The 25,731-nt window shown below is 35.5% G+C and overlaps 1 protein-coding gene across 1 annotated transcript in view; it reads left to right on the top strand.

Annotated features, from left to right (window-relative positions):
- Positions 1-25,731, top strand: part of LOC105486481 (Rho associated coiled-coil containing protein kinase 2) — a 163,951-nt gene that overhangs the window by 126,152 nt on the left and 12,068 nt on the right. The window contains exons 12-31 of the mRNA XM_071076234.1: positions 24-103; positions 1,156-1,204; positions 1,714-1,849; positions 1,943-2,034; positions 2,271-2,517; positions 2,897-3,003; positions 5,909-6,068; positions 9,372-9,532; positions 9,909-10,093; positions 16,027-16,096; positions 16,725-16,828; positions 16,995-17,181; positions 19,393-19,486; positions 19,581-19,675; positions 20,462-20,641; positions 20,819-20,987; positions 23,121-23,191; positions 23,798-23,886; positions 24,285-24,363; positions 25,439-25,700. Coding sequence (XP_070932335.1) covers positions 24-103; positions 1,156-1,204; positions 1,714-1,849; positions 1,943-2,034; positions 2,271-2,517; positions 2,897-3,003; positions 5,909-6,068; positions 9,372-9,532; positions 9,909-10,093; positions 16,027-16,096; positions 16,725-16,828; positions 16,995-17,181; positions 19,393-19,486; positions 19,581-19,675; positions 20,462-20,641; positions 20,819-20,987; positions 23,121-23,191; positions 23,798-23,886; positions 24,285-24,363; positions 25,439-25,700 — 2,617 coding nt within the window. The remainder of the gene's footprint in view (positions 1-23; positions 104-1,155; positions 1,205-1,713; positions 1,850-1,942; positions 2,035-2,270; positions 2,518-2,896; positions 3,004-5,908; positions 6,069-9,371; positions 9,533-9,908; positions 10,094-16,026; positions 16,097-16,724; positions 16,829-16,994; positions 17,182-19,392; positions 19,487-19,580; positions 19,676-20,461; positions 20,642-20,818; positions 20,988-23,120; positions 23,192-23,797; positions 23,887-24,284; positions 24,364-25,438; positions 25,701-25,731) is intronic.

Here is a 25,731-nt window from a genome sequence, read left to right as displayed (position 1 = left end):
AATTACAGTTTGTTTTTTGACAGATTCAGAAAAAACTGTATACATTAGAAGAACATCTTAGCAGTGAGATACAAGCCAAAGAGGAACTGGAACAGAAGTGCAAGTATGTTTTGTAGATAATTATTACTTTATAAAATTTAAGTTTAGGCCGGGCGTGGTGGCTCACGCCTGTAATCCCAGCACTTTGGGAGGCCGAGGCGGGCAGATCACAAGGTCAGGAGATCGAGACCACGGTGAAACCCCGTCTCTACTAAAAATACAAAAAATTAGCCGGGCACGGTTGTGGGCGCCTGTAGTCCCAGCTACTCGGGAGGCTGAGGCAGGAGAATGGCGTGAACCCGGGAGGCGGAGCTTGCAGTGAGCCGAGATCGCGCCACTGCACTCCAGCCTGGGCAACAGAGCGAGACTCCGTCTCAAAAAAAAAAAAAAAATTTAAGTTTAAACATTTACTGAAAAAAGGAGAGCAGCCAAGGTGGGTGGATCACGAGGTCAGTTCAAGACCAGCCTGGCCAAGATGGTGAAATCCCGTCTCTACTAAAAATACAAAAATTAGCTGGGCGTGGTGGTGGGCCCCTGTAATCCCAGCTACTTGGGAGGTCAAGGCAGAGAATTGCTTGAACCCGGGAGGCAGAGGTTGCAGTGAGCCGAGATCATGCCACTGCACTCCAGCCTGGATGACAAAGCGAGACTCTATCTCAAAAAAAAGAGAAGAAAGAAATGAAGAGCTACGGCCTGGCGCAGTGGCTAATGCCTGTAATTCCAACACTTTGAGAAGGCAAGGGAGCTACTTGGGAGGCTGAGGCAGGGCAGTCGCTTGAACGTGAGAGGTGGAGGTTGCAGCGAGCTGAGATCGCACCACTGCACTCCAGCTGGGGCGACAGCATGAGACTCCGTCTCAAAAAAAAAAGAAAGAAATGGAGAGCTCAGGCCGGGCACAGTGGCTCACACCTGTAGTCCCAACACTTTGGGAGGCCAAGGTAGTTACTTGGGAGGCTGAGGCAGGACAGGCACTTGAACCTGGGAGGCAGAGATTGTAGTGAGCCGAGATTGTGCCACTGCATTCTAGCCTGGGTGACAGAGCAAGACTTCCTCTCAAAAAAAAATGTTTTATTGTAAATTAGAAGTTATTTACTGTTTCATTTTGAAATTCTTTAGATCTGTTAATACTCGCCTAGAAAAAACAGCAAAGGAGCTAGAAGAGGAGGTAATGTTGCCCCACTTTTTAATTAACATTTTCGTTAGTAAACATCTTTGATGTCTGGACTTACCTAAGGAGCTCTCTTAGTACCATAGTAATACATGCCTTGAAACCCACCTTGTAGTATTGGTGGATAGAACTAAATTATAGGGAAATCATGTTATAAATAGGGTTCATTCTGTTATGTGTTTGCAAACTTGAGTTAATTTAGTATGTATAGATATTTCAAGGGAAAAAATGCTATTCATAACATTTTAGGCCAAAGTATTAAATAATAATAGTTCAGTAGTCATGGAAAGTTACATGAAGTTTGAATAGTAAACAAAATATTTATGGTCTTTATGATTTAAGAGTGGTGTGCTAGTTTACAATCATGGAAAGCATTATTACAGTTTTAACAAAAAAGTGATAGCCTTTTTGAGATCTTTGTTATCTGTTTGGAATAACAACTATTTTTTGTTCTGATTTTATTTTTATACATACTTTTTCGATAATAACTTTAAGCATTATTTCAGATTACCTTAAGGAAAAGTGTGGAATCAGCATTAAGACAGTTAGAAAGAGAAAAGGCGCTTCTTCAGCACAAAAATGCAGAATATCAGAGGAAAGCTGATCATGAAGCAGACAAGAAACGAAATTTGGAAAATGATGGTTTGTATTGTAGAATATTAATTATCAAGAAAAATATTAAGTGTGTGTATGTGTGTTATGTTAAGCTTGCCACTGAAATGCTTTTTATCGTAGTTAACAGCTTAAAAGATCAACTTGAAGATTTGAAAAAAAGAAATCAAAACTCTCAAATATCCACTGAGAAAGTGAATCAACTCCAGAGACAAGTAGGTGGATCTCAATTTGTAGTAAAGATATTGGGTTTTATTTATAACCATGCAGTAACATTAGTTTTAATTTAAGTGTTGCAAAAGGCCTTTACCTCTAATTTTAGAAATCATTGGAAAATATTTTTAGGTTTTTGTTTATTTTAAATAGTTTCTAATAGAGGAATAGATTGACTTATTTTCATTACATACATCTGTGTTTGTTTGTTGTTGTTTGGTTTTGAATGGAATAACAGCTGGATGAAACCAATGCTTTACTGCGAACAGAATCTGATACTGCAGCCCGGTTAAGGAAAACCCAGGCAGAAAGTTCAAAACAGATTCAGCAGCTAGAATCTAACAATAGAGATCTACAAGATAAAAACTGCCTGCTGGAGACTGCCAAGTTAAAACTTGAAAAGGAATTTATCAATCTTCAGTCAGCACTAGAATCTGAAAGGAGGGATCGAACCCATGGATCAGAGATAATTAATGATTTACAAGGTATTGAAGTCGTGGTTGCACTTGAATTAATTCTGATGATTCTTATTTTTAAAATAACTTTAGATGATGGATAGTGTGCTGGAGTAGGACATTTCTGAGTATACTACTCTTATGTAAAGTTAGAATATTAGAAATACATTGACACAAAATTTTATGAACAAAAGATTTAATTTCAAATAGTATGATTTTAAGTATTAAACTCTTCAGGTAGTAGATTGGATTCCATTTGAATTAACTGTAAAGCACAACACCAACAAGTATAAAACTCCTGCTCGCAAATAACAGCTCCAAAATAGAAGGTGGCTTGCAAACTTTTTATTCTTAGTTGAATGTATATACTTTGTGTGTTTAATGTTTTTAAAAACGTTGAAATTTTTAGGTAGAATATCTGGCCTAGAAGAAGATTTAAAGAACGGCAAAATCTTAATAGCGAAAGTAGAACTGGAGAAGAGACAACTGCAGGAGAGATTTACTGATTTGGAAAAGGTAAAACATGATTTGTATTTTTGCATAAGAAAATTGACTGTAGACTTTCAGGCTAGAAAAATTATTCTAAACTAAGGGAAGTCACTAACTGTAGTATTTCCACATGCTCATGGATTCCTTTCCATTTGGACTTGATATGTAGATAAGAGATGTATCTGCAGGCTTACCATAACGCTATACAAGCAGCCCTCAGCATGCTGGCTGCTCACAAAGGAAGGGGACCTATCCTGGAGTGTAGATAATGAGGATCTCTGTAGGAACTCAAGGAAAACTCAAATTTTGACTCATAACATGCCTTAAAAATGATATATATAAAGTCACTGTGACTTTTGGCATTTAAAAGTTTTTCCTTTAAAATACTCTTAAGAGGCTGGGCGCGGTGGCTCAAGCCTGTAATCCCAGCACTTTGGGAGGCCGAGGCGGGCGGATCACAAGGTCAGGAGATCAAGACCACAGTGAAACCCCGTCTCTACTAAAAATACAAAAAATTAGCTGGGCGTGGTGGCGGGCGCCTGTAGTCCCAGCTACTCAGGAGGCTGAGGCAGGAGAATGGCGTGAACCCGGGAGGCGGAGCTTGCAGTGAGCCAAGATCGCGCCACTGCACTCCAGCCTGGGCAACAGCGTGAGACTCCGTCTCAAAAAAAATAAAAAATAAAAAATAAAAAATAAATAAAATAATATAAAATAAAATACTCTTAAGAAAGGGATGATTTCTAGAGTCTATGCATTTAGCGTTTTATTTTCATTCACTTATTTATTTACTCAACTAAATATTCAGTGTGTTATATGTGGTAGAAATATCAGGATGCAGTTCTTGCCTTGAATAATGTCACAGTTGAATAGGTAAGTTTAAAAGTAATAATAAAGCACAAAGATAATTCTAATGCAGTATGAGAAACAGAATGATAAGACTTATGGACAGGGCATATGTATTGGGCGTATGGGATGCATCCCTAACCTGACAGCAGGAAAGGTTGATAAGGGCAAAGGCACAGTCCAAGTTAGGAAGAACAGCATGAGCAAAGACATAGAGGATGGAAAATAAAAAAGGCATTGTTTGTTTATTTACATAAAAGCTGTTCAATATTTCTGGAGTATAGAGTGGGGGGTCAGCAAACTTTAATTGTTTAAAGTCAAGATAGTAAATATTTTAGCTTTTGTGGGTTATATGGTCTCTTGCAACTGTTCAGCCCTGCTGTGATTCATAAAGGAATGGCTGTGGCTATGTTCCAGTGAAACTTAGAAAAAGACATCAGGTTAGATTGGCCTGAAGATCACAGTATGGTTGTTATGTAAGGACATGAGGAATTCAGTGGTCAGAGTGAGACTACAGAGCTCCGCATGAGGTAGGTCGTGCAAGATAGCAAATACTCTATTAAGAAATTTTGAATATAGTAATGGGCTAGCCACTTAAGGGCTTTAAATTGGATGATCTTATTAGGGGTACATTAAAGATAGATCACTGTGTACTGTGTGGAGAAAAGATTTGAGGAGAAAAGACTAGAGGCAGAGAGACCAGTCAGTAGACTTTTTCAGTAATGCAGATAAGGAATAATGGGAGACTTCGTGTAGCCATTAAAAGGTTGGAAAAATTGAAAGACTCAGAAATATTTGGAAGAGGAATATTTGGCAGCACTTAGTAGTTGATTAGATATGGCACATGAATAGCAGTCAAAGATGAGTCTCAGATTTGTAGGTTGTGACCAGATATATAGTGATGCTATTAATAAAGAATAAAGGAAAAATGGCTCATTTAGAAGAGACAGTGATAAACCCACTTTAGTCCTCTTAAGTTTGAGGGTACCTATGGGAAAGCCAAATTAGAATGTCTGCACTGCAGTAGGCTATAGTAGTAGAAGTTAGAAATATTTGAGTCATTGGTATGTTAGTAGCTGAAATCATGTGAGTGAAATAGCCCATCTGGGAAGAGACTGTGTAAAGTAGTGATTTATTTTTTATTTTTTTATTTTTTTTTTAGGACAGAGTAGATAACTCTGTTGGTGGATTATGTGGTTTGAGAAATCATTTTTTGTATGAAAGGTTTTATTTGGAAAAAACCCTTTATCATATTCGTGATATGAACTATAGAAATAAAAGAATTAGAAAACCTTTGGGGAATATGTAGAAAATAGGGGGAGCATTGAGGCTTATATCACCAACATTTAAGGGACAGCTGGGAAAGCCTCAGAAGCAACAGGAAGGATGCAAGCAGAATGGAGAGAACCAACTAAGTACAAGGTCGGCAATGCCAAGGGATGGTTTTAAGGGTGGCGGTGAGTTCAGATGAGATAAGATTGAAAAAGGTCTTTAGAATTTGATATGGAGAATAGCATTGGTCTTTTTGTTGAGATTAAGTGATCTTGATACAGATCTTGGAACAGCAGAGTGGTGGTGTAGACTGTTGGGTGCAGTGGGAAGTAGAGAAGTAGAGTATATAGATTACTATTCTAAGAGGTTTGAGTGAAGATGGGAGGGAAAATACTGAACATTCGTATTAAGCCTGTTAAAAAATGATTTAAGGTTGAGCACCGTGGCCCACACCTATAATCTCAGCACTGTGGGAGGCTGAGTCGGGAGGATCACTTGAGCCCAGGAGTTCAAGATCAGTGTAGGATAGGCAGTGTTTAGTGAGACCTTGTCTCTACATTAAAAAATAAAATAAAATAGCCAGGAGTGGTGACAAACATCTATAGTCCCAGCTACTTTGGAGGCTGAGGTAGGAGGATCGATTGAGCCTGGGGAGGTTGCACTTGCAATGAGCCATCATCAAACCACTGCCCTTCAGTCTGGGTAATAGAGGAAGACTCTGTCTCAAAAAAAAAAAAAAAAAAAAAAAATTAGAAAGCTTTTGAAGTTGTGAACTAGTCTCTTTTTTGTTGATAGCTGCATTTTAAATATTTAACAGGAAAAAAGCAACATGGAAATAGATATGACATACCAACTAAAAGTTATACAGCAGAGCCTAGAACAAGAAGAAGCTGAACATAAGGCCACAAAGGCACGACTAGCAGATAAAAATAAGATCTATGAGTCCATCGAAGAAGCCAAATCAGAAGCCATGAAAGGTATGCATTTTTAAAGAGGGTTTTCCAGCAGCATCTTCCTAAGAATTGATTCTGTGTTCAGCTTTTTGGTTTTGAAACATATTTGTTTATATTTCGTTGTCAAATATTGGGAATTGGAGGGGAAAAAGCTATTAGGGAAGCTTTACATAGATATTATATTATTTTTCCTTTGTATCATTACAGTAATCATTTCTAAGATAGTAAGACCCAAACACAAAATTACATGATCAAAAATAATATTTTAGATCAGAGATTTTTAGATCAGAGATAAATTAATATTTCTCAATATTATATACCTGGCAATATCTGTACCACTCTGTATATCAGTAGTAAGAAGGTATGTCTGAACTTCACATGCTGTATACCTGTTACTATTGATACAGGTAATTCTTACAAGAGTTTTGTATTATAAAATTCTTGCCAGTTTATGCAAGGTAAGGATTTAAAAATAATAGCTGGTCTAACTAGAATATAAGTTCACTGAGTATTTTGATCTCTAATGTGATGAAGATACTAGTCAGATTTGGTCAAAGCCATATAATACTAATAGATAACAAAGTTAACCTTCCCATAAACTAGCCTTTATCCTGGAATTGTCTTAGGATAATTTTTTCTTTTCCAAACTGACTGTTTATAATGACTCTGAAATTCCAAAGAAAATCAGTACTTTAAGCTATTCTTGTGAAAGGCTTAAAACTCTTGAACAGAAATTTATTTTCATACTGAAGCATAACATTTATGAGTAAATCACTTAGAAAAAAATAGCCTTTTTATTATTGCATGTAATTAAAATGGTAGATTTTCTTAGTAAAAATCAGTGTAGTTTAAGGCACTAAATCAGGATGATAAGAAAGAAATGAGTACTTTATTTAGAAAAATCTAATTGTAAGGGAGAAAGTTTCCTTGTCTGTGGCCTAGAAGACAGAGTTTAATTATTTTCATTGAGGTATAATTTACATGCAATAATAAAATGTAAACATTTTTTATGTTTTGTGATATGCTCACATAACTACTGCTCAAAACAAGATAAAGAATATATCAGGCTAGGCATGGTGGCTCACATCTGTAATCCTAGCACTTTGGGAGGCCAGGATGGGAGGATCTCTTGAGCCCAGGAGTTCGAGACCAGCCTGGCTAGCATAGCAAGACCCTATCTCTACAAGAAATAGAAAAATTAGCTGGATGTAGTCGTGTGCGCCTATAGTCCCAGCTACTTGGGGGACTGATGTGGGAACATTGCTTGAGCCCAGGAGTTCAAGGCTGCAGTGAGCCATGATTACATCACTGCACTCCTCAAAAAAAAAAAAAAGAGTAGTTTCATTATTGCAGTAATGCCTCTTTCTATTCTACATTATGCCTACGTTATGGTGATTTTTTTTTTTTAATGAGGACATTTGTTTGGTGGTTATTCTCTGAACTGATAAAAACGAACCAATTCAGTATTAACTACCATTTTTTTCAAACTGTTAAAACGCTAATGTAAGATACATGATGACTTCCATATTTTACACATGAGTACACAAAACTGTTAAATATTATAAATGGTATTCAAATGTGAGGCTAAAGTCTTTGGTCCTCCTGTTGCATGTCATTGGCTCCTTGGATTAAGAACATGGCTTACCAAATAATTACTGGCTATGTGACCTTGTCTAGTTATTTAAACTTTCTGTGCCTTGTTTCCTGTAAAGGGAAAATTATAGTATTGTTACCTTGTTGTGAAAATCAAGTGCAGTAAACCATGTAAAGTGTTTAGAAATGCTAACTATTATTAGTACTACATGGGGAATGTTTCATTTTTCTGCACTTTTGAAGACCATTCATTAAACACTAAATATTCATAGGTTTGTTATCTAATATAACTTTATAATAGATGATAATTAGATGTTGAGCATTAGTTATGAAAAAGCAGAAGAGCCTTAATTGAATGTGAACTGAAGTACTAACCAGTATATCAAGATAATACTCTAACTGTGATGACTTACATTTAACACTGAAATCACTTGGCACTTTGCCTTCTGATAAGTAAAATAGATTAAAAGTTTATTGTAAGTAATTTAGAAAATACAGGAAAGTATAAAAAGAAAAAAGCAAAGATTACTCATAATCCTATGAGTAGGATACTATTTTGTAAATTTTCTCTGTTTTCTATACTATTTTGCTTTTTAAAAGAGCAAAGAAACATTGTGAGCGTTTCCTTAGGTCATTAAAAATTCTGCGTAAATAATAAGCACTTACCAAGTGCTTGCCATATGCCAGGCAGCATTTAAGTGGTACACATGTATTAAATCTTCACAACCTCCCTAGGAAAGTAGGTGCTGTTATCCCTATTCTAGAGATAAGGAAACAGCGGTGCAGAGAGGTGAATCACTTGCCCAGTCCAACAGTGTTAGACCCAGGGTTTAAGCTCAGAAAATTTGGTTCCAGAGTCCTGCCCTTTACCACCTCCGTAAAACATAATTTTCAACATCTGTGTGATAATGTGTTAATATGGAAAGTCCTATGGAGATCATGGAATCTACCTGAATTGTTTTAAGGTAAATATAGTAACACTGAGAGACACAGAATAGCAGTAAAATACAAGAAACCTTTATTTAAAGATGTAAGCATCTTGTAGAATATAAATAAAGGCAGAACTATCTTACTTCCATTAGAATAGATGTAATGTTGCAGAGTGTGATACATTTTTATGCTCTGTGAATGAAACTCCTAATTTTCAAGTATGAAATTCTTGACATTTCAAATATATTGAGAGTAGTAGTGAAAATATTAAATTGAAAATTAAGGCCAGGCGCAGTGGTTCACGCCTGTAATTCCAACACTTTGGGTGGCGAGGTGGGTGGATTGCATGACATCAGGAGTTTGAGACCAGCCTGGCCAACATGGGGAAACCCTGTCTCTACTAAAAATACAAAACTTAGCCAGGTGTGGTGGTGCACGCCTGTAAACCCGAGTTATGTTTGGAGACTGAGGCACGAGAATTGCTTGAATCCAGGAGGTTATGAAGAACTGAGTTTGTGTCACTGCACTCCGGCCTGGGCAACAGAGTGAGACTCTGTCTCAAAAAAAAAAAAAGAGAAAAGAAAAAAAGAAAATTAATAGAGTATAAGACAGCATCATTTATTATACTTTTCGTTAGTATGGTGTCATATATTTAATGTGCTTTTATTTTTAAATTTATTAAAATATTAAATTGAAAATACAAATATAAGGCAGCATCATTGTAATTTTTATTAGCACTGTCATATATTTGAAATGCTTCTTTTATATGTAAATTTATGATTGTGTCCATTTTTATTATACTAGAAATGGAGAAGAAGCTCTTGGAGGAAAGAACTTTAAAACAGAAAGTGGAGAACCTATTGCTAGAAGCTGAGAAAAGATGTTCTATATTAGACTGTGACCTCAAACAGTCACAGCAGAAAATAAATGAGCTCCTTAAACAGAAAGATGTGCTGAATGAGGATGTAAGTATTAAGTGTACTAATGATTAATAATAAACTAATAAATTAATAAGTTTATTCACGAAGGTCTAGTGATGGTTTCATAATTTTAAAGTTTTTCTTATAATAGTCTACAACTTGTTGGTTTAACTAAATTTTGATGCTGTACTAAAGGAATCATAATTTAAACATTTTTAAAGTTATATTTACCTGATTATATTTTATTTTTAAAATGCAATTATAATATTATTAGAAATAAAAAAAAATTTTTAGTATGAAATGAATTAGCTACCTAAGGGTAAAAAAATCTGTTTTACATCACCATATTTTATACCAACTTCATTGATTAAAAAAATAGAAATAATTTACTTATATACCAAGTACACAATTTATTTCTTAGGTTAGGAACCTGACGTTAAAAATAGAGCAAGAAACTCAGAAGCGCTGCCTTACACAAAATGACCTGAAGATGCAAACACAACAGGTTAACACACTGAAAATGTCAGAAAAGCAGTTAAAGCAAGAAAATAACCATCTCATGGAAATGAAAATGAACTTGGAAAAACAAAATGCTGAACTTCGAAAGTAAGTTAATTGATTAAGATATTTTAATATGCAGAATTATCCATGTATATGTTAATTTTGGTGTATCTGTGGGTTTTCTTTTGAGCATTTTACTTTCTTGACCACGTTTTCTCTTTCTGTATAAGTAATGTGTTGAGTGTCACTGTTGTCCTTCAAGATTATATTTGTTTCCCCAACAGTTTTTACCACTGCTACCTAATTACAATGTGATGATAGAGGAAGTTTTAGTGATGAGGCAGAAGAAAATACCTGGGATTTTCACACCATGCTTTTAGATTCCTCCTCAGGGCTCTTTCTCAAGCTTATTGTCCGTGTGCCTGTTGTTTGTTTCCTTAGTTTCTTAGACTTGGAAATGTTTGACTGTTAAATAAACAGCATGTAAATTTTTAATTGTGTCGTAGGATATACTCTAGTGCTCTACTTGATTTACTTATAAAGTGGAAAACATATTGTTAAAATACTAAAAATATTATAGGCATGGTGGTGCACATCTGTAGTCCCAGCTACTTGGGTGGCTGAGGCAGGAGAATCACTTGAGGTGAAGTGAGATTGCGCTGTGATCATGCCTGTGAATAGCCACTACATGCCATCCTGGGCAGCATAACAGGAACTCAACTCTAAAAAACATAAATTTAAATATATAGTAGATATACTATTAAAATTTGTCCCATTTATTCTGTTAGTAGGTGAACTACTTCTTCCTAATCATGACCAGACGTCATATTGGATCCTAGTTGTTTGGTGAAAGACAGTGTGATAGAGTGGAAAGAACAAAGGCTTTGGATCCAGACAGAGTTGTGAATATTGGTTCTGTTACTTACCACCTAACCAACACTGGGCAAATGATTTAATTTCTCTAAGCCTTTTATCACACTTGTGAAAGGGAGCAGTAATCGCTTCCTTGTTAGGGATCTTCTAAAGGAAAGCAATGGTTTATTTAAAGCATGCATCATATGAGAAGTGTTAGGGACTATTACTGCTAGATCTATTACTGTTACAACTACTACAGCTACTACTAATTTATCCTCATTGTAATTGTCTGCTTTATGCATACCTGGTGATAGGTCAGTAAGATTGATACTAAGAAAGGATGCTCAAAATATTCAAGTAGACTTTTTTTTTTTTTTGCTTATCTGTTTATTGCCAGGGTAAGCCTAGACCTTCAACTTCATGAGATTTAAACTTTTAAAATTGGAACTAGAAATTGGAACAATAATCAGACATCTTTTTCATTGTGTTTTTTTTTTTCCCTGTATATTAGCTTTATTTTTCTCTCTCATTTCAGGCCCGCTTTTTATTCTAACAATAACGTTTATGCAAATGTAAGAGCTAGTTAATCATCTAGGTTGTGTTTCCTTCCCACTTCTAATAATGCTTTGTTTATACCTAGTGTGTATGCCTCTTATTTTCCTTGTAAGTGAATAGCGTTCTGTTGTTTCTTAATCCCTCTTTTCCTTACCTCTCCCCACCAAAGACAACCATGTTTTCTATCTTAGCCACCTAATAGGGTTATAGAAGAAGTGTTTGTAGGGTTAAAATTGAAGGGCAAAAATCATTTATTTATATTTTGTTCTCCCCAGTCCTTTTTTTTTTGATACGGAATTTCGCTCTTGTTGCATAAGTTGGAGTGCAGTGGCATGGTCTCAGCTCACTGCAACCTTCCCTTCCTAGGTTCAAGCAATTCTGCCTCAGCCTCCCAAGTAGCTGGGATTACAGGTGCCCGCCACTATGCCTGGCTAATTTTTGTATTTTTAGTAGAGAGAGGGTTTCACCATGTTGGACAGGGTGGTCTTGAACTCCTGACACAGGTGATCTGCCTGGCTCTGCCTCCCAAAGTGCTGGAATTACAGGTGTGAGCCACTGTGCCCGGCCCCCAATCCTTGATTAAGGTTTTACATATACTACATCCTCAATAAATGTATGAATGTTTACATCCCTCTTAGATATAAGGCATTGTAGTAGTTACTATGAAAGATAGAAAGATTAACCAAATACATTTCCTACCCATGAGAAGCTTACTAGCGTTTTATCATTAGTTATTCAGTGAGGAAGATAAGGCAGGTACATAAGTAATTGAATGCAAGATTAAAAAAAAAATACATGCAATGGGAATTTACATATGAAGTGCTATGTTGGCTTCTTTTTTAAATGGCCAACATATATATCTCTTCTTTCTTGTAAGATTCCAGAAAAACTCTAGTAAAGGAATTTTAAAAATGTATAAACCCACAATAAGTAAGAAAGAGAATGGGTTGGAGGGCAAGAAAGTTCTCTAGCGAATGAGATGGCAGTTAAATGGAAGCCTTGTGACTGATGAAGTAGAACAAAAGAAGAAAGGAGTATATATAAGGCCTGGGGTATATATGAAGTGGGATATAGATGGAAAAAAAGTATTCAGAGCAAGTAAGGCCTGGAGTAAGCTGTGACAGTAAATGAACTAATCTGCTGATCATACTCTGTCATACATACATACATACATATCATATATACATAATCTGCTGATCATACCCTTGCAGATATGTCTGCCGCCAGGTACCTCCCACCACTAGGGTTTTTATCAGAGCATTCTCCTCTACAGAGTAATTGGGTACAACCTCTGGGGTAATTACAACAGCTAATATGGGGTGAAAAGCCTTTCTCACTCTGGCATTTAGGGGTCCCCTTGCTTAATGCTGGCTTTTAAAGCCTTTCATCTTAAACTGAAGCTTGCCAGTGAGAAAACTCCTACATACATAGAGATTAAAGTTTTTCTGGCCTCCTTTGAAAATAAATAACCAAGTATCACTAAGCATTTGAGGAAAGCCTGCAATCTGAAAGAGGAAGATTATGATAATGAAAGAGGAAAAGTGCCCCCGGAGGAAACATGTATCAAGGAATAGAAGAGAACTGCTAAAAGTTCTGGAAAAACAAAAGCACTGTAAAAAGCTATTGGTAATTAGTATTGATCAAAGATTTCAGGAGATACTGCTTTCATTAATTGAGAACCAGATACAATGTAAAAGGAACAGCCAGAATAGGAAAGAACTCTTGAAGATGAGTGATTACTGCCAATATAAATTTGTTGGAAGGGTTCGAAGAAAAGTCAAAGAAATTTCCTAAAATGTAGAACAAAAGAAGAAATGACATGGAAGGTTTGAAAGACATAGATAGGTAAGGCACAGAGGGACTGTTCTAGGAAATCTAGCACCCAGCAAATAAGAATTCCAGCAAGAACGAAAAACCAAGAGGAGGAAATTAAAGAAATAATAGAGAAGAATTTCCCATAGCCAAAGGAGAAGTGTCTTTAGACTGAAGGGACTCAGCAAATAAATGAAAAAGGATCTACATCTAGATATATTCTCATGAAATTTCAAAAACAAAGACAGGGTGGGAGTGTTAGAGTTCTCATCTAATAAACTGGGGAGATTGTAGTTTGTGGTTGCTCTAAGAGGGAAATGGGGGGTTCATTATACCACTTAGATGAGTGATACAACTATTGGGAGGTGGGGAGAGGTTGGGGAACACAAGAGAGCTAAATTCAAGTCTGACAACAGGGAATTGGCAAATAATATCTAAAACTTATGTCAAGAAATAACTGAGATGTGGAGGTAACCACCAAAAGACAACACAGAAATGAAACAGTTATTTCTTCTAGGAGAACAGGATTAGTAGGGGTGGAGAGGTGTGGCATGAGGAGACTTCTACTTCCCGTAATTTCTTCCTGCTGTTCTGTACTCCTCATTTGTAACCACGTGCCTATTACATGGTTGCTTTCTGAAATAATACTTTCTGAAAATTACTTTTCTTAAATACCTAATAAATATTAGGTTTTAAAAGTTACATATAAATGAAAGATATCAGCTCTTGAAGAAGAAAATATACTGTGGTTTGCTACAAGTGGGCTTAGCTGACAATGATTGGACAGTTTTGAAACTTGACCTTTCATATATTTGTTAAATAGCATCTCTCACATCTTTGCCTCATGGAGAAATGAGAATCATGAATTCTCAACAGTATACTTATCAACAATAAAATACAGAAATGACACAGTTAAGTGACATTGAGTTATAACTTCCTTTTTTACCCGCAAGTTTAAGAGCCAGTGAGTAAACAAAGTGAGCAAATTATGTTAAATGGGAATGAGGATAAACCTTCTAAGCAGTATACGAACTGGAGAGACTGGGGTTAAATCACGTGCTACCTCTGAGTCTTCCTGCATTGTAGATTTTTTAAATACCCAAGTGGTATTCATATAGCTTCCCATTGTAAAATACTCAAGACTATATTTAAAAAAAAAAAAGATAAAGCAGTAGAAGCTCTCCTTCATGAATGCAGACATTTTCCTCTCTCCAGAGGTAACATGTCAACAGTTTGTTATTTCTCCTTCCAGACTGTTTTCTGTGCCTTTATCCATATTTCTGAACAAATATATATGAGGTTGAGTTTTCTGTACATTTTATTTTGTTTTTTGCTTGTTTTTAAATTATATGATACAAATTGTATTGTTCTCCAACTTTATTCCTCCTTAGTTTTGGTTTGGGATAACTATAATTTTTATGTTTAACGTAGGCCAGAATTTAACGTACCATTTCAACCTAGCTTCTTAAATGGGTTGTTGGGCTTGCTTTTATTTTATTTATTATTTTATTCCTTTATTGAAGATTAACATAATACAGAAAAAGTACACAAATACTAAGTGTGGAGCTGAGTGAATTTTTTTTTTTTTTTTTTTTTTTTTTTTGGGACGGAGTCTTGCTCTGTCGCCCAGGCTGGAGTGCTGTGGCCGGATCTCAGCTCACTGCAAGCTCCGCCTCCCGGGTTCCCGCCATTCTCCTGCCTCAGCCTCCGGAGTAGCTGGGACTACAGGCGCCCGCCACCTCGCCCGGCTAGTTTTTTGTATTTTTTGGTAGAGACGGGGTTTCACCGTGTTAGCCAGGATGGTCTCGATCTCCTGACCTCGTGATCCACCCATCTCGGCCTCCCAAAGAGCTGGGATTACAGGCTTGAGCCACCGCGCCCGGCTGTGAATTTTTACAAAGTATACAAATCTGTGCAGCCACCATCCATGTTTAGATCTAAAGCCAGCACTTCTCACCTCCCCAGAAGCCCCCTCCCAGGCATTCTTCACTCCCCACTAAGATCACCAGATTTGAGGTGCTCTTTGGATTCTTACACTTGGTTGGCATAAATGGCTGATCATAATATCTGTATGTGAATGTGTGATTCAATGTTGATTTAGTATAACACTGGTCTCAGAACCCCTTTAACTCTTAAAAATTATCAGGGGTTCTGCCGGCCGCAGTGGCTCACGCCTGTAATCCCAACACTTTGGGAGGCTGAGGAGGGCAGATCACAAGGTCCGGAGATCAAAACCATCCTGGCTAACACATTGAAACCCCATCTCTACAAAAAATACAAAAAATTACGCCGGCCGAAGTGGTGGGCACCTGTAATCCCAGCTACTCAGGAGGCTGAGGCAGGCGAATGGCATGAACCCAGGAGGCGGAACTTGCAGTGAGCCGAGATGGCGCCACTGCCCTCCAGCCTGGGCGACAGAGCGAGACTCCGTCTCAAAAAATAATAATAATTATTATTATTATCAAGGGTTCCAAATGAGTTTGTGTTTTCGTTTGTTATATCTAATGATTTGTATTGTGTTAGAAATTAAAACTGAGAAAACTTTAAAACACAGGAACACACAAACATATTTTTTTGACCATCAGAATGACATAATTACAAGTCATGTGGCCTCAGGAAAAGTACATATAGTATATAACGAGGGAATGAGACTTTTAAAAAAGCCGTGGTGCTCAGTATTATGAAAATGATTTGACCTCATGGGTTCTGTGGAAGAACCTCAGAGACTCCCAGGGCTTCCCCCAGATCATATCTTGAGAGCTGCTCCTTTAAAATGTGTGTAAATTAGTTAAACCTTTGATTTATTGTCCTCACAGAGAACGTCAGGATGCAGATGGGCAAATGAAGGAGCTCCAGGATCAGCTCGAAGCAGAACAGTATTTCTCAGTAAGTTCCAGACGCATTAATTTGCAAATAGCAAACAGTTTTGGATGGGATGTTTTATTTATACCATACAACTCATATAAAAAGAGCAGCTGGGCAAAAGAATATAGATAGTTTAAGAGAAATTTATTATTGCTAGAAAAATAATTCTAAGCACATAACATACCTGATGAAGCTGATTAACAGCATTGTTTTCAGGAAGAAAATATTTTCATAAGGCAAGAAATAAAATTATAATAAAATTATCATTTTTAATAGTTGTGCTTTTTTGAGATCAGTTTTAGAAATATGAAGTAGAAACTCCTGTTTTATTGATTTAAGCTAACAACATTTTTTGTCTAATTCTTAATGTTTTTCCTTCCCTCCTTACTCATTTTACCTATCTGTGCTATTAAATGAGAAATATCACTATGATATCCAGTTGAAAATCATGCTTCTTAATTATTAGCTGAATTTGTATTAGTTAATTGATGACTAGAAATAGGAAAGTTCATTAAACTATTCATTTGCTCAGGGACTTAACAGTAAGAAGATATATGTATGTGTTCGTTCTCCTTTTTGTCTGGATAACTTTTGAATGTGAAGCAATATTCCTGATGATGATATACATTTTATTTATTTTGCTATTTAGACCCTTTATAAAACACAAGTTAGGGAGCTTAAAGAAGAATGTGAAGAAAAGACCAAACTTGGTAAAGAATTACAGCAAAAGAAACAGGAATTACAGGATGAACGGTAAGTATGAGACCCTTGTCTCTTTTTGTTCATAGCTGTATACTTTGCTCCTAGAACAATGCCTGGTAATCACCAAATAAAAAATTATTGATGAAGTGAATTAGACAAAAACTTTCACTTAATAGTGAAAACTGAACCATTAAAATGATATATTGCTAAAATATAGGGACTCCTTGGCTGCCCAACTGGAGATCACCTTGACCAAAGCAGATTCTGAGCAACTGGCTCGTTCAATTGCTGAAGAACAATATTCTGATTTGGAAAAAGAGAAGATCATGAAAGAGCTGGAGATCAAAGAGATGATGGCTAGACACAAACAGGAACTTACCGAAAAAGATGCCACAATTGCTTCTGTAAGTCAAATTCTTGGTGCTTTTTTGGATTATAATTAAATTGCTCTATCTTAAACCTTCTTTAGACATACTAAGTATCACAGATCTAAATGAAAAATCATATATGCTGACTACAAGATTTTTTATCTAGTTAACTGTCATCTTCTCAGTGTTGTCAGAGGAGCTTACTAAAAGTGACTTCACCTGTTAATGAATTCAAAGTTAAAGGTCTAAAGTGAAAGGGTCATTTTTTTTTCTTTTTAAATAGAACTTAGTTCAGAAGAATCTTGAAACTACCAGGAAAACAGTTCCATGCAGGTTGAAAAAATTGCAATAAAAATTTCAGAGAGAGGTCAAATATCAAGTAGTTAGGTTTACCCTATCAATTAACTAGACATATTGAAATGCTGCAGTAATTAAAAAGTGTGGTATTAGAACAGGGATATTCAATCCTGTTCAGTGGAAATGAAAAAGGGAGGCCATAAAGATTTCTGCACATACAGGAACTTGGTATATATGATGGGAGTGGCAGTGTACAAATCACAGGGAAAGGACACATTTCATAAATGGTTTTGGAATAACTGTATTTTTATGTGGAAAGGAATAAAATTAAATCCCCACTACACCACACAGAAAAGTAAATTCTAGCTATCTTAAGGACTAACTATGAAAAATAAAAAATTTAAGCTATTAGAACAGAATCTAAAAGTTGCATATGACAGAGGACAGCATAAACAAATGACAGAAAGGAGATATTTGTAATATATTTATTAAACAAGAGATTTGTATCTACAGTATATGTAGAATGTCTGTAATTCAGTAAGATAAGATTAAAGAATTTGGAAGAAAACTTAGCTAAAAGGGAAAATGTAAATATATAAGCACATACTTAACCTCACTATTGTTCAAGAAAAGCCTAGGTAAAACAACTTTGAAATACCATTTCGTACCCATCACGTTGGCAGAAATTCAGTGGCTGACAATTTCAAGTGTCTGAAGAATGTCTAGAAAATGGCATTCTTATTCACTATGGGAAGTATAAATTTGGTATGGCATAGTACAGTAAGTAATATGACAGTTTCCAGTAAATTTTAGGCATTCACATAATGCAGTCCAAAGAAAGTCTACATTAAGATAAATACACTGTAGAAACTTCGGCACAATGCTTATAGCAGCATAAATATGTTAGCAAAAACTCAAATATCCATGAATGAATGACTGAATGCATGCATTAAATGTAATAGAAGATGGAACTATTATGTCAGTTAAAATGAATTAGGTCTTCATTTGTATCAGCAATTTAATACTTTAATATGCTATTGAGTGAAAACAGTTACAGAAAGATAAATTCAGTAAGATTGAAAATCACAGCCTGGCATGCTGGCTCATACCTGTAATTGCAGCACTTTGGGAGTTCAAGGTAGGAGTATTGCTTGAGCTCCAGGAGTTTGAGACCAGCCTGGGCAACACAGTGAGACCCTGTTTCTACCAAGAAAAAAAAAAAAAAATGTAGCCAGGTGTGGTGGTTCATGCCTATAGTCCCAGCTAGCTACTCATGGGGGCTGAGGTGGGAGGACCCTTAGAGCCCTGGAGGCTGGGGCTACAGTGAGTGGTGATCGAGTGCCATTGCACTCCAGCCTGGGCAACAGAGCTTGAGACCTTGTCTCCAAAAAGAGAAAAAAAAAAAAAAAGAAGAAGAAAATCACATAAAGCCACGCTATGTATTGTTTCATGTGTATGTAATGAAATACAATCATGGGTGGAAAGGGGAAACACATAATTTACAATAAAACTTCCTTCACACCAGGTGCGTTGGCCCATGCCTATAAGTAATCCCAGCACTTTGAGAGGCCTAGGCAGGTGATCACTTGAGGCCAGGAGTTTGAGACCAACCTGACCAACATAGTGAAACCCCTTCTCTACTAAAAATACAAAAATCAGCCAGGTGTGGTGGCACATGCCTGTAATCCCAGCTACTCAGGAGGCTGGGGCAGGAGAATCACTTGAAACCAGGAGGCGGAGGTTGCAGTGAGCTGAGATCACGCCACTGCACTCCTAGGTGACAAAGCAAGACTCAGCCTGGGTGACAGAGCAAGACTCACAAAAAAATAAAAGGAAAAATAAAATAAGAGGTTTAACAATATTCTAGAATGTTTCTTATTTGAATCATTGTTTTATAACATAAACTATGTAAATTGGGATGTGATTATTTTTTCCTCTTTCATTTCTTAGCTTGAAGAAACTAATAGGACCCTAACTAGTGATGTTGCCAATCTTGCAAATGAGAAAGAAGAATTAAATAACAAGCTGAAAGATGTTCAAGAGCGTATGTATTAACAAAAATGTTTATTTTTCATATACCTAATGTTTATCAGCTACTGTAATTACCAATGTAATTTTAACTTTTTTCCATGTTTCAGAACTGTCAAGATTGAAAGATGAAGAAATAAGCGCAGCAGCTATTAAAGCACAGTTTGAGAAACAGCTGTTAACAGAAAGAACACTCAAAACTCAAGTATGTATAATAGAATCTAAATATGATTTTGAATTTTGTCTCAGTTTATCTGTTTTACATTTTACTTTGAACATTACAAGTTGGTAGCGTAGTCATCGAATGTACCAATATTTGTGAAGTCACAATTATCTGATTTTTGCCAGGTTGGGAGAAGTTAGATTTAATTAATATTGTTCAATTCTATAGCTACCAAAATTTTTCTTAATTTTTCCTTTTGGAATCACATTCTCTTTCAATTTATTGTTGTAATTTAATATGTTTTTCTACTTTTAAGAACTGTTGGGATTGACCATTTACTGACAACCTGAAAAGGGTCAGTTAGTTCACTCTCTGCCAACTCCTACAGTTGCATATGTATTGCATGAACAGGTGGGGTACTAGGTACTCTTCACCGTTGTTGGACATAGAATATTTTATTAATATGATGCCACTGCAAAATGTTCTTCCTCCAGAATAAAAGCAGAAAGGTCTGCCTATTAAAGTCTCTCTTAGAACTAAAAAGTCATAATGGTAGAAAGCAACATCAGATCAATTCTATAAATATTTAAATTATAATTCTCAGAAAACACGAATAAAAATCTAATGGCGCATTGGATGGAGAAGGATGATGAGTAGTAAAGGAGGTGTATTATTTAAATATTATAAAAAGTGTTTCTTTGTAGCCCTGTGTGTAGGGAAGGAGAGTATTTGTGATTGCATAACTTGTTGCTATTGATGAGATACTGAGAAACCATACACGTAATTTATTTTATTTATGTATTATACTTATTTTTACATTTTTTTAAGGCTGTGAATAAGTTGGCTGAGATCATGAATCGCAAAGAACCTGTCAAGCGTGGTAATGACACAGATGTGCGGAGAAAAGAGAAGGAGAATAGAAAGCTACATATGGAGCTTAAATCTGAACGTGAGAAATTGACCCAGCAGATGATCAAGTATCAGAAAGAACTGAATGAAATGCAGGCAGTAAGAATACTTTTTGGACTCTACTGAAGACTTCTTTTTAAGAAGTAGAATTATTTTCATATCTGTTTGTTTTACTTGTTATAGACCATTTCTATTATTTAATAATTATTGAACCCAGAAGCAAAATGTTGAGTTGTGTTGCATCCAATTAACTTATTGTAATTAAATTTCTTATAGCAAATAGCTGAAGAGAGCCAGATTCGAATTGAACTGCAGATGACATTGGACAGTAAAGACAGTGACATTGAGCAGCTGCGGTCACAACTCCAAGCCTTGCATATTGGTCTGGATAGTTCCAGTATAGGCAGTGGACCAGGGGATGCTGAGGCAGATGATGGGTTTCCAGGTATGGATTTGCTTTCAGCACTACTATTTGTCTTAAACATAAATCAGTTGATTGTTTTAAGTCTTGCCACTGACTGCTCTGAAGGAAAAATGTTTGTATTTTCTTTAAGGGAAAACCTACTCCTTGGAGTAAGGATTCAAGTAACATTTCAAGCTTATTTTATTTGTTGATTTTTTTAACAAAGTTTTTCATAAACATACAAAAGAAAAACTCCACATGTCTAGTTTTTAAATTATTATATATTATATTAGCTCTATTTTTAAGCTTTCATTTCATTTTCTCTTCTTTCTGCATTCTTACTTCCTTTTATGTTGGGTGTTTAGTTCATATCACTCAGTCACACACTATGGAATCCATGTCATTCACCTACCAACGTTCCTCTACTTCTCTCAATATTGCCACTAAGCCTTCCAGTTCTCACATGCTCCTTGACTCTGATTCTGACTCAGAAGAAGAATCTTTGCCTTACTTACCCATTTCATCGGAACCTAATGGTACAGGTGATATCCTGAAAATCTTTTCATCTTTGGAGTTTTCCTCACTACCCTTAATTTTAGTCCTTTTGAAGTTTTTTTTATATAACATTAACTAATAACCACTAACTCTACTATGTTGTTGTAGACTCAGTTAAAAATAAACTGCTGCATGAATAAAGAATTTGTTTTTAAGGTATTTTCTCATGACATTGCTGTTGTAATTGATAGATGCCAACTTGCGAGAAATGGAGTAATACATTATATTGCTTAAGAGCGCATGGTTTCATTGCTTGTTTTAGCCATTTTCAACCAAGAAGAAATTCTTCCTGAAGTTTTGTAGCAAGAGTGATGGTACAGAAAAAGTATTTCGACTGATTCAGAGGATAAACTTAAGGTTTTTACTGAGTACTTACTGACATTATCCTAGGCATATGTCCTTCATAAGAAACATGAAAGAATTTCGCCTGGTCATTACCCTGAAAGAGATTACAGTTTAAATGAAAAAACCAGAGAGTTCCTTCATTCAGAGTCAAAGAGGCAGCCCTGTGTGATCTTTCAAGACTGCAGTTTCCTCATCTAAATTAGGGGAATTTAGGTAAAGCGTCCAGCACAGTTGATACATAATAGAAGTTAAATAAGTGATAGCTACTTTTACTATTAGAATAACTTCCCCAAATGCTATTTCACGTATTTATTTCATTAAAAGGCATTGATCAAATGAAATTAAAACAAATTCCAAGGTTCATACACATTCCTTAGTTGAATTACAGTGTTACTGATTTTGATATTTTGGAATTTAGAAATCTTTTGATTATTTTGCTGCTTATTAACCAAATTTTATCTAAAATGTACATAATTAGTCAGTTGTGATGGCTCACGCCTATAATCCTAGTACTTTGAGAGGCTGAAGCAGACAGATCACCTGAGGTCAGGAGTTCAAGACTAACCTGGCCAACATGGTGAAACCCCATCTCTACTAAAAATACAAGAAGTAGCTGGGCGTGCTGGCGCGTGCCTGTAATCCCAGCTACCTGGGAAGCTGAGGCAGGAGAATCACTGGAACCCAGGATGCAGAGGCTGCAGTGAGCCGAGATTATGCCACTACATTCCAGCCTCGGCGACAGAGCAAGACTTCATCTCAAAAAAAATAAAAAAAATAAAATTTACATTATTTTATTTTATAGTAGTTATTCTAAAAGTTCATTTTCTCTGAACACGTAATTATAAAAACTATATTTACTCCTTGAAAGTGTGCACGATGTGGCCCTCTTCCAAAGGAAAAATAAAGGAGTCTGAGACAGGTGTACCAATGAGAATAGAGAGTTGCTGCTGCTGCTTTTTTTTATTATTACTATTATTATTTTTTGGGGGGCAGCTTTTCTGATTATAAATGCATGAATTTAATCAGTGGAACATTTGACTTTATAAAACTATAGACTATCTGTTTCCAATATGATATAACCTGGATTTTGTTTTGCATTGCATAACTTTTTACTGCTGATCCTGTACTATTGCTGTATCCTAGATGATGTATAGTGATAAATTCTAAAGGATATATTTTATTTGTTTTATAAATTTCGTATTAAAATTTTATTAAGTTCTTTGTTACCTAAGGAGAATTGTTATCTTTATCCTTATATGTTGTGCTTATTTGTAGAATCAAGATTAGAAGGATGGCTTTCATTGCCTGCACGAAACAACACTAAGAAATTTGGATGGGTTAAAAAGGTAATTGATACTTTGGAATATGAGCCTTTTGTTTTTGTTTTAACTCCAGTCATTTGGCTTTTGTAGTTGCAGGATATACGTGACTGGTACTTTTAGACACATAGAACTTGTTTATACTTTAGGATTTGAAATTGTATGATTTTAATTATCTTTGTAAAAAATTTTTTGTCCTCATATCTTGTTAATAGTAAGACAGATTTTATTGTTAGGAAATTGTTGATTTTGATACTTTTGCTGTTTTGGTGGGAAAAGAACTGTGAATCTAGTAAAAAAGACCCATTTATTTATTTTCCTCTCTTACTATGATTATTGATGTTATTGTGTTTATTTTTGAGAAGGTTATTAATGATGTTGGATCCCAAAGCTAGCTAAGTCCAAAAAATATTTTACTTTACTTCTCCCCACAATTTGCTTATTTAAAATATCTGTTAATATAAACAAAATGTATTGTTATTTTAAGGAAGACTTTCCTAAAGATATATTAAGTACTTTTTAGTTACTTAGTATGATTTTTATTGCTAATACAGAATTTATTTTTTTAAAAAATCAATAAATAAGGTATATAAACACTTGAATTACTGATTTCTTTTCTCCCTGTTTTCACAGTATGTGATTGTAAGCAGTAAGAAGATTCTTTTCTATGACAGTGAACAAGATAAAGAACAATCTAATCCTTACATGGTTTTAGATATAGAGTAAGTATTTTTATTAGAATATTTAAAAATTCTATCTTTTCTTATCTTTTAAAGTATAAGAGTAACAATGCAATTTATTAGTCATAGTATAGCTCCTGCTGTACTATTGTTACATTTTCCTGTGATTTGCTTCATACAGATGAAAGTCTGGGATACAGGGTTAGCTAAAACATCTTTATTTCATGGGCCTTTGATATATTATTTTTTGAAACTAATTAGAAAATTTCTGACAGAGGTTTGTAAAAATCTTAGTTAATTATATAATTAATAGAACAAAATATTCTGAGTTCCTAACATGGGTCAAAGTAGTGTTTAACTTCTGACATAAGTATAGAATAATTAATATATAATTTGATCCTTGGGTGATATTTTATTCCTTTATTCAAAATTTTTTATAGCAAGTTATTTCATGTCCGACCAGTTACACAGACAGATGTATATAGAGCAGATGCTAAAGAAATTCCAAGGATATTCCAGGTAAACATAGTTTTGTTTATATTTGGTTGGTTGGCTTTGTTTTGTTTTTTTCACATTTAGAAGTTGTCAAATGACGTGGCATATTAAATCTCTTCATTCTTTGGCCCTCTTCAGGTTACCTTTCTGTTTCAGTCCTATTTAAAGATGGTTTGTTGCTTTGTGACTTTTGTGCTTAATTCTGTTTGGGAACGTCTTCATTCCTGTCTCCATTTTATTTGTTAAAGCTTGTAGTGTGTTTGTATCATGTTTCTGGTCTTTGCTATATTTTTGTTTAAGGTTGGTTATGACTTTTTTTAAGCATGAATTTTTTTCCCTTCTGTTGTTGTGTAATCTCAGCTCTCTAGAAAGTTAGAAAAGTCAGTTATGGAGGTAAATTTTGTACCTTGTAACCCTTTTACCTCCAATTTAAAGTGAAGCCAAGCCACATTCTTCCCTTTACTAGTTCCATTTTAAAATTAGTCAAACCAACAATGACTTACTGATTTCCTTCTATGTAAGAGTCATTGTGCTTGGTGTACTGTGTGGAAGTTGGCTCCTTGTTTTCTGGAGGCTTATCATGTTTATTTGGAGTATAATACACATCCTTTCCTCTTTCTTTTCCCCCTCAACTCTCAAAATACAGGACTTTTAAAATGAAGCTGTGCTTATAGCTGTTACCCAGTTTTCTGTTAAGTATTACAACACACCAATTAGTATAATCACCACATTTCTTCAAGTGATTGTTTTGAACAGTCCCTCCCAGAAAAACTTTCTAACACCTATGAAGTGCACGTTTGCCTTTTGCTGACCTATTTTGATAGTACTGCTAAAGCATGGGTATTACAAAGAAAATAAGGAGGCAGCATTTGAAGAGGATCAGTTCTTTTGAAATGCAAACCAAAGTGACTGTCTTATGACTTTTCTTACATAAGCTTTTGATTGTTTGCATAATCAAGAGCTTAAGTTTGTACTTCAGATACATTTTCTTCTCTTTGAATAATTTAGGCTAATGTTATTTTACTTACACTATCAGAATTGTTACTACATAAGAAATAGCATGTTTGGAAATCATTTATCATTCTTTTGACATTCATAGATTCTGTATGCCAATGAAGGAGAAAGTAAGAAGGAACAAGAATTTCCAGTGGAGCCAGTTGGAGAAAAATCTAATTATATTTGCCACAAGGGACATGAGTTTATTCCTACTCTTTATCATTTCCCAACCAACTGTGAGGCTTGTATGAAGCCCCTGTGGCACATGTTTAAGCCGCCTCCTGCTTTAGAGTGCCGCCGTTGCCATATTAAGTGTCATAAAGATCACATGGACAAAAAGGAGGAGATTATAGCACCTTGCAAAGGTAAATGGTAAATTACTTGCTCCATCGATAT

The sequence above is a fragment of the Macaca nemestrina genome, chromosome 13 (assembly GCF_043159975.1).
Source record: "Macaca nemestrina isolate mMacNem1 chromosome 13, mMacNem.hap1, whole genome shotgun sequence".
In the NCBI taxonomy this organism is placed as follows: Eukaryota; Metazoa; Chordata; class Mammalia; order Primates; family Cercopithecidae; genus Macaca; species Macaca nemestrina.
The sequence above is the reverse complement of the archived record's forward strand: the minus strand, read 5'-3'. Positions and strand labels throughout refer to the sequence as shown.